Genomic DNA, 10,000 nt, shown 5'->3' with positions numbered 1-10,000 from the left:
CTCTAATTCCTTCTTAATATTTGCCTGTAGATCCTCTTTCAGTTCCTCTGTACTTTTGCTTCTCCTGGTCTGCCTTGTACTTGAAAGAGAGGTCTTCTTCACTTCATCAGAAGCATCAGCACTTTCTTCTCCATCCTTCTTCTTTGACAAACTTGCCTTTGCACTTTTTTTGCATTTATCTGTACTTTCTCTTTCAACATATTCAGTAGTAGTACAGGAGAGAACACTTGAATCTAACTCTGCTGATTCATTGGTGCCATCTCCACCTGATTTTGTTTTGCCAAATGCCTTTTCTAACTCATTCTCATCTTCTAGTGCTAAATCACCTACACCTCCACCTCCACTTTCCTCCATTGCAACATCACTCCCATTACTCCTTACATCATCCTGTTCTATAGGGTCATCTAGATTAGCTGAACATTCATCTTCCGATCTCAAACTGGCCTTGCTTGAATCTTGGCTCGCGTCATCTACTTCCATTTCCTCTTTGCTTGATGCCTTTGAAGAATCTTGACTAGCAGCCTTATTACAGATAGTTTTACTTAATTCCTCTGCATCTGACTTCTCATCTTCACTGTCCATTGTAGCCTTATTCCTCTTTTTTTTAGGTGTAACCTGTTCCTCAGTTTTCATATCTTCTTTCAAGCTGGTCTTCTTTTTGGGTGAAGATTTTGTGACACCTTCTTCAGCTTCTTTTTTGCTCTTTTTGTTTTTGTTCTCAACTATGGAACCACTACCTTCTACTTTTTCTGGTGACGTCAGTTTATTTACCTCTTCAGTAACAGTTTTCTCAAGAATTTCAAAATTGGTCATCATCCCCGTGAGCTGCTTCAAAACTCTTTTGCCTGCCTTCTCAGTTCCTTCTGATGAGTAATCGGAACTCTTCCAACTGTTGTCTATTTTTTCAATGTTCTTTAAACATAAAGAAAGCATGTCAACCATTGTGCCAATACTCTCTGTTAGCCAGGCTTGGTTCTGTTTCCCTTTGCTACCAGCCTCTTTGTCCTTAACTGGTTTCTTTTCAACTTTCTTGGGAGAATTCTTTGCAGCTCTTTCCTTCCTATTCTTTTTCAGAAGCTCGAACTTTGAAAGTAAATTCTTTTTATTCAAGTCTTTCCTGTCAAACAAAGAAAAAAAAATAAAGGAAACCTTAAATTAAATTTAAAAATGACTTTGAATTACCAGAGAGAAAAAATGAGGTAGAGAAGGAAAAGAGTGAGAGAATACTTATTCAAGAGATATTACTAGCAAACTAGATAACATACACAATTGGCTGCTATGGGAAAATTATATATATATATATATATATATATATATATAAAGAATAATTCATTCATTAATTAATATATACACTTTACAAAAAAATGATCACTTCAATTATCTTAAACTTTCTGAGATATTCAGCCTAGGCTTATGGTTTGATATGAGAGTCTATATATGATATATTAGCAAACCTATACTAATTAGTATTTAGCATAATGTCCTAATTACATAAATGCAAGAAAAATAGATAAGCTTCAACAACAGGAAAAATGCAGTTTGAGAGTGATCTGTTGCAGAAGGGTTAAGGGGTGCTTTTGACAAAAACCTGGTAATCCCAAGCATATTTAAAATCAAGTAACATATAAATTAATATTAGCTTTAAAATCTTTAAAGTCCCTCACTTCCCTTCTTTATTTTTTTTAATTCTAATTTCTCTGCTAGCACTGGTGTCCCTCCATCCCTTTAAATTAGTAGGTTCCATTCAATAGTACATTTTTGTTCCCTACCCTTTTTAACCCTTCCAGGATGGGCTGCATCATAAGGTGTTTAATTAACCCACTCACGCCGGATGACGTGCTGACACGTTTCGTGGTTTTCGCGTCAGACGCCGCCAACGAGATATCTGGCCAAGGCCGGCGCTCGGGGTGAGCGAGCGGGCAGCCCAGGCTCGCGGCCCGTGCGCCCGAGAATCTCGAAGCGTTCGGATGATGCGTTCGAAAACCTCGGTATAGCGACCGTGCAAAGCCGGAATGGCCCCGGCGTGAATGGGTTAACCAAGGGTGGGCATTTACAATGTGTTTTCTATTGCTTTCTTGGCTTTTGGTTGGAAATATGAGTCTCTATGATATATTATCAAAGTGATACCAATCATCATTTGGCAATAGGTCATAATTGAAGGAATAAACAGCTTGTAATTTCAACTATGAGAAAGTGATCTAACCACCCTCTAAAAAAATTGTTTGTTGCAGAGAGTTATTGTTCTACAAATTCCTGCAGGGTATTCCAAAATTTCTTTCATTGTAAGTGTTCAGAATAATGAAAATAAAAATACCCCTAACTCTGAAGAGAATATCACAGTTTTTCTTTCTAGTTTTCTAGTTTTCTTTAACGAAAAACTAGCTGAGAAACAGCACTAAATAACTTTGAAGTTATGTTTTGAAATATGAATTAATTCATGGAATCACAAATGTGTTATAACATGTTATATGGGATATGAGTTTACCATTATATCTTTAGGATTTCATTACATTTTGAAAACAAGTCTATGTGTATTCTGGGCTGTAATAAGACACCCTATCTCCTTAAATGAAAAGCTATACCTGGTACAAGGTCATACTGCATGCAATGGCAAATAGTGCCACTTGCAAATGTTCCTCTCCCTATGCTTTTGTGTGTGGTTAGGTTTATCCTCTGGCCCTTTATCTTCCTCAGTTTAACATTATCTGGTTAATCCCTTAACCCATTGTGGATAGGAGATAGATCTGCTTGCCCAATCTCCAGGATGGGTTTTATTTCAGAGATAGGCAGCTTCACACAACATACTTTGTCTTCTCCCACTATCTTTCAGTCACTCTTTGTAAAACTAGAGCTAGTTTTGTGTTATGAACAAATACGAAACATATAACCATCCACAATGAATATGACATGAAGAAATAGGGTAGAGGTAGGAAACCTGTGCTTACGACTGTGATTGCCACAGTAAAAGGCATCCCTACTGGCAAAGGGGCACATTTTAGACACTGGGCATGGTTTGAGTCACCTTCCTCCTCTTGTTCTGCCTAGTATCCTTCATCAGCAGTACTTTAGAGCAAGAGTTCGGTAGCTTGTTGTGTGCCAACAAGAAGATAGTGCTTGCTAGAGACCATGGAGGGGTGCCATTCAAGGCTCTCTCTCCTACTGGTGCTAGAAGAAAGTGGTGCCATCTAGGTTTTGGATGGTAAGTTTGCTTAATATTACAGTAATTATAATGATTTTGACTGCAATTGTCATCAACACTCTCTCCTTACTCAGAGCATAATAAAATAGTACAGTTATCCAAAATCCTTGAACATCATATACATCATGATGCCTGTCATCAGGCCAAAGCTCCTGTGTCATGTATGTCATGACACCTGTCCACAATGGGTCAAGGGACACAATGTTTAACATTCCAACACAGAAATGCACTAAACAATCACTTCTATCTATTCTCATTCAATACACACGAAATGCATTGTAATTTTTAACCTGCAGATCAAATCCTACTTAACACATTCACACTGGAGTTTATATTTGAGTAATGCAGCTCCCACCATCTACAAAACCAGCGCACAGTGACTAAGCACAAGACCTCTCCCTGCGCTGCACCTCTATGGAGCCTATGATTATATAACTACATAAAATGTACTTTTGAGGGAGAGATTATGACATGTTAGGACATCACCTGGCAGGGGGCAAGATATTAGCATGACTTGATATCATGTCACCCAGCGCAAACAGGTTAAAAAGGTCAGAGGACATGGATTTCGAAAATTGTGAGATAATCAAAACAAAGCACAGAAAACGTCATCCTTTAACTATAATTCACCAGATTTCCATGAAATGAATATTGAAATTGATAACAAATTTAGGCACCTGAAACTCCTGCAAAAATTGGCACATTCAGTGAGATTTCACAAGATCACACTAAGGGACAATGTGCTGTCAAAACTGGCTGAATGGCCTGAAGTTAGGGTGTAATGGCTATAAAACAGGAGGATATGAAGAGTGATCATTACCATGAGGCTCAAATGGTGATGAAGACATGTCAAACCAATTCCTGACCAAGCTAATGGTGGCTGATGTATAAACATTGATTACAATTATATACTTCAAAGCTTTAATTGATCCATAAACATGAGTATACACAGATAGAGAAAACCAACTGATTAATTTGCCTTCTACAAAGTGATGCTTCTCTAGCAACAAACAATTGTTTATTGTCATCTACATTATTCCTTACATTTCTCTAATACTTCTTTCACACCACCATAGCCATCATTATTCACATCACCTCAAATAATCAAGTCAACTTTTCCCTTATTCACAAAGTAATCATGAAATTATTCCTCTTTCACTGGAAGGAAATTGGGCGATGAGGTTAGTGGGATACACGTAAAAGTTGGGTTCTCATCTCGTATAAGGAGACCATAAAATATGATTTTTGAGGCTAAAACTCTCCCTTTTGCATATTTGGACAATATCACTTACACTACCACACCATGTTATATGGGATATGAGTGCCATCTTATTTGCAAACACTTTTGAAATATCTTGTATCTCCACTATCATGGTAATTACAATCCACAACACCACCTACACCACTTTTCATCACACTAACAAAACCACCACAGTCATTCCCATTCATCTGCTTACAATCCAAGCCACCACAACCATTACCACAGAAAAACACACCCAACACAGGCCTTACCACCCATAGTTTACTCTGACCAATCTGGCAAACCAGTTTCCCTTTCTTGATATGTTTAGAAAAACGGTGTCACATACCTTCGAACCCTCCTTACTGGAATCTAAGGAACACTGAACAACCTTACAATATGCCATACTCTGTAAATTCACTCTATGAACATGTATAAGATCACAAGATCAAACACAGTCAACTGTGAAGTGCTATGACAGCATTAATTGAGTCTACATTTTTGTAATATTTAGTGGGAGCATTTAAAAATGCTACACTAACTGTTGACTTTCAATATAGACTTTATATTACCATTCTATTTTAAATACCTTATCATAACACAGAATGATGATGATGATAATAATAGCAATAAAAAAGAAAACTATGTCTTATGACCTTTACGAGGCTTGACATCATTACAATAATTTTCTGGCTTCCTGTGTAAAGCTCTTGCAGGTTGCAAATGTCTTCACTAAAACATAACTAAGTGTAAATCTATCCATGTCCTTTAGGGGTTGTTTCATGTACAAATGGAACAAAAGAAACAATGATGGTATGCAGACTCTTCACAAGGAATTGATCCCTAGCTTGCCTACCTTACCTAGCAATCTGTGTTTCTAACTGAAGATGCAAGATACTTTAAGAATATATCAAAGTTCATTTTTGTTATCATGACATGTATGTGGTATGTGTGTGAGGAAATGGAGAAGTGAAGGGCTGTCAGATTAGAATCAGGAATTTGTCAGTAAGAAGAAAGAAGAAAAAATTGATGTTATCCTTAATGGATACTTATAATAATATCTAGATACATCATTCTAAAATTTCCTTACCTTGACAGATTATCGTCCTGTACTTCTGATTCCTCCAAGTTACTCAGGATGGCCCTATGGAGTGCTCTGAGTTCCATCATCGAAGTCTTGTCACAAACGTAGCATGCCCAGTTCTCTGCAGTTTCTGCATTCTTCAGCTCAGACCGACCCATGGTTCGTTTTATACAGCGCTTCAGAGAAAATGTAATAAAAGATCAATTGTACAGGATGTGATTTCTGTCTTCCTTTTTTACTTTTTAAGAGACAAGTACAATGTGAAACCATCTTACTACATTTTGCTGTTGTTGATGGTGTTGTTACACTAGTTCTCATCCAATCTTCACAAATGTATAATGATGATAATAATAATAATAATAATAATAACAACAAAAGAAAGAGACTGTAAAGACTAAAGCAAAAACACTGTTCTGAACTATACATTAGCTAAGTAATTAACTTTAAACATCTTGTAACTTTACCTTACAAAAGCCATTGAAACAACCATCTTGCTCACAGCACAGTAAATCACCTCCTTCTGCACACAATCTGCAGTACTCATCATAGCCTTCTTCATCTTTGCAAAATCTACCTTTCCCATAATATTTCCTACACCTCTGCAAATAAACACATAAATATATAAATAACCTGGAAAACTGGCTGCACCTTGGTGTTAAGTCTATTTTAGTCAACCTGTCATCAAGACATAATTATATTACCAAATACTTCATTATTATCTAATCGCAATTATACTTATACACAATTTTTCTTTTTTACTCAAAATTGAAGTCTTATCAAATTGTGTGATGTCTAGATCCCTAAATTACCTTGCAAGAAAGAACTCCTAGCACTGGATGTGTGTAGACCAGAGATCGAATCTGATGATTGATTTGCTCATTGCATGCAGTGCATCTCATCACTGCATCACGGAGCTTCTTTTGAAGTTCTGTAATAAGAAAAAAAATGCACGTGTACAAAAACATCTGTGGTTCTTTAAGGTGGTACAATTTAAAATCATTAAAATTCACACACACAAAAAAAAGAAAAGAAAAGAGGGCAAAGAACAATTCACACAGTAATTTCTATCATTCTTACCATTTATGTTCTTGCGATAATATTCATCTTCCGCTTTAGTGTACTTGATTGTCATCTCGTCCTCCATCTGCTTGGACTTCTTCCCTCCGGAATCAGCCTGATCATCTGGCTGTGAGTCGCCGTCCGATGAGCCACAGTTCTTGACTTTCCCTTTTGCTGATTTCTTTTCATCTTTTCCCTCATCATCTCCCTCTGGGGAATTATTCAAAAATGTATAGTATGTGTTTCAAAGAACCTGTGTGTGATGATCAAGACAACTTGTGGAATACAAGCCAAAAGTATGAACTTCATCTAAGCAATCTACCATTCAAATAGAATTCAATGCCAAATATACATAAAGCAATAATTAATGAGGGTTGTATATAAAACACGTAAAATAATGGTATTATCAAGAACTTAAGTTTGTTTGCAAATAATTAAATTAACTTTGAAAAGAAAAAAAAAATTACCCATAAAATCCACAACAAAAGGAGAGGTTTTCATCATGCACTGAGATCTGTCACAGTCACTGTAAATTGTGTCAACTGAAAGTGGGAAAATCTAAAAATAGGACATGTAACAGTAATGACGGTGTTACAATTAAAAGACTAATGATAATGATATCATTTCACATGCTTAATCAATTTATATGATCTAAGTTTTGATAATATACCATGCCAAACTCACAAATCATCAGAAACTGTGACTTCAAAACTACATCTTGCACAAGGTAAAATTGAAATATGGAGCTATATCTCAGTATGACACCCCTTCAGTCTATGCCAAGCTAAATGTCAGGTGATAGGAAAATTTAGTCGATTCCTATCCTATCTTCCTATTATGTTATGTAAAGTCAATTTTGTTATATTCCAGGCAAGTTGCCTCGTGTTATTGACACAACAATGCAAGAATGGTTTTGGTTCTGCTTGGTCTTAACACCAGGGTATTTCTAATGCCTCAGACTTTTTGCCCACTAAGGCCATGGCCACCCCTGATGTGCCAGCCATACAAAAAGCCATGGCATGATATGTCCACAGCTGCAAGTGCAGCCACCACATGATGTTACATCAACCATCGTTAACCGGTTGAGAATCTGTCTGCATCTGTGTACATTCATATCTAACATAAACAGAGGTATCTGATTCAACTTTTTAAGTCCTGATGTACATGTCTGTGCAAGATACATTGTGCAACCTGGATGCTTATTGATTATTATAGATAAGTTACTACATTGTGGTGATGAATGCAATAAGCATCACACACTGTGAAATTAAAGAAGAATTTCCAATGTTCTCCTTACCATACTTCTTGAAAATGTTAATATATTCTTGGGTTCAGTAAAATTTGTACAAGGTGAGTTTAAAGTTTGGAAGCATCCATTCTACAGGTTAGATCTGGCCTAAGGACTTTTTATCAGAAACAAATTTGTGGTTGAGTAAAAGCTGACAGAAATGTTAATTGTTTCTAATGAGCTGGCAGTGGATGAGTATGACAATGGAGAGAGAGAAAGTTTTGTTTATAAATCTATAATGGTTATTTTCTAATATCAAATTAGGTACTTCTTTCTGAATGCCACTCACAGACAAAAAATAGAAACTAAAAGCCAAATAGAAATAGAAATCATACAAAGCAAAAGAAATATGAAAACTAGAAGTGAATGATGAAAAACTAAAACGATAGGATGAACTCCTAAAAGTAGATTTAAATACATAGAACATCTAAAATCTATATCAATCATCACCGCATTAATAATACATAGGAAGAAGCACTAACTACTTAATACACTAATTAAATGATTGTCATTTCAGTTGCCTTGCATATGCTCAAAATAAAAGAAAGCATTTCATACATTGCTACAAAAACCTACAACCTGCCTTAATCATCACTATACATAGGCTTATTATATGAGGAATTTTCATTAAGAATTTGTAAAGCCTCTTTAAATCTAGCAAAATCTTACCATTATTACTTCCTTTTGAAGAATTATCATCAATATTTTCTTCATCATTTGAAGAATCTTGTTCCTTTTTAATGGGCTGTTTATCAACTTCCATTTTTGATTCTTCTGTAGGTCTATCTTTTTTGAACACACTTTTTTCTATTATAATGTCATCATCTGAATCTTGACTTTGGACTATTTGATTTGTGAGGTTTTCTAACTTATTGAGTTGTTCGATTTCTTCGCACACAACCTGCTCTTTCTTTACATCAGGAGTGGCATTCTGGTCTACAGATGAAGTTTTGCTCTCCACATTTTCTGAATCGGATGCAAAGAGATCATCTAAAGAGCAGTTTTTGTCCACCGAATCCAAGAGTCCCGTTTGGCTCTCAGTTTCTAGGCCCTGGTTACCACTGACTCCATTCTCCGTCTCAGCAATTACGTCTTCCAAGATCTTCTCACTGGCTGCCACTTTGCCTTCCTCTTCTGCGAGTCCATTTCCATCCACATTTATCCCCAAAACATTAAAAACATCTTCTTGAGTCAAGCCACTTGCACTGGCTGGAGTCTGGGTTTGAGGCTGGACATTATCCTGTGAAAATTATAGATTTGAATGTGTTCTCCTTTTTTGAAGCTGATATAACAATAATTAAACTAACAATTATTACTGTATAATTGCACTAATGAATTTCTACATCATTAGACTTCTCTTTTATATGGCAAAAATACTAAATTAATTTTTTGATATAAGATAAAATATCAAAGTCATTTACAAACTATATAAAAGCCATAAAACTAAAAAAATAATTATTTCCATTCTGTGAATAATAACTTCAAAAATTAAGATCTACACTTACTTTCCTTTTCAACATTGCTGAACTATGGAATCCCATTTTTTTTCTTGACAAGCAGAATCGTCGCATGAAGTTATCAAGCCATGCAATTGTTGGCTTGAATTCCTTGTCAGAGACCTGTTATAAAATACAAATTGGTTCAGTCACATAAACAATCATCTTATAAACATTTATATTTTCTTGCAAAAGTATTATAATCTATCATTTACATTTTACACAAATCTTTGAAGTAACTCTTTTAACATATAAGAGATCCTGTTAATGTAAGCAAATCTTTATCAAATCTATAGAACAATCTTCTAGCACAAAATAAACAGTATATCCATGAGCATTTACCCCGGTGGTATGAAATATGAGTCCCTATTTATTAGCAGTGATATTTATGAGCATAACAATTTGTTACTAAGAAAGAAAGAAAGAAAGAAAATATATATATATATAATAATAAGACAGGGGAAATCATGAACAGATTATCAAAAGTATGAAGCCCTTATACAATCTATTCCCAAATGAAGGAAATTGTCCATCTATTCATTAATTTATAGATTCTATATGTTTGAAAAAACTTACCATCATGGCAATGTTCAAGGCCATCTTACGAACATCATCCCTGAGCTTGTGCTTTCCA

General features: G+C 35.5%; 1 protein-coding gene across 1 annotated transcript in view; it reads right to left on the bottom strand.

Annotated features, from left to right (window-relative positions):
• The window catches only part of LOC122261586 (uncharacterized), a gene marked incomplete in the record, with an annotated part of 58,230 nt that overhangs the window by 42,676 nt on the left and 5,554 nt on the right, over positions 1-10,000 (bottom strand). Inside the window, 9 exon segments of the mRNA XM_086539840.1 lie at positions 1-1,117; positions 5,530-5,699; positions 5,988-6,122; positions 6,333-6,451; positions 6,601-6,792; positions 7,050-7,124; positions 8,540-9,110; positions 9,376-9,489; positions 9,943-10,000. The exon segment at positions 1-1,117 is cut by the window's left edge and continues 1,460 nt beyond it; the exon segment at positions 9,943-10,000 is cut by the window's right edge and continues 77 nt beyond it. Coding sequence (XP_086395966.1) covers positions 1-1,117; positions 5,530-5,699; positions 5,988-6,122; positions 6,333-6,451; positions 6,601-6,792; positions 7,050-7,124; positions 8,540-9,110; positions 9,376-9,489; positions 9,943-10,000 — 2,551 coding nt within the window.

The sequence above is a fragment of the Penaeus japonicus genome, unplaced genomic scaffold (genome assembly GCF_977035675.1).
Source record: "Penaeus japonicus unplaced genomic scaffold, GWHDUDI00000001_assembly GWHDUDI00000009, whole genome shotgun sequence".
NCBI lineage: Eukaryota > Metazoa > Arthropoda > Malacostraca > Decapoda > Penaeidae > Penaeus > Penaeus japonicus.
The sequence above is the reverse complement of the archived record's forward strand: the minus strand, read 5'-3'. Positions and strand labels throughout refer to the sequence as shown.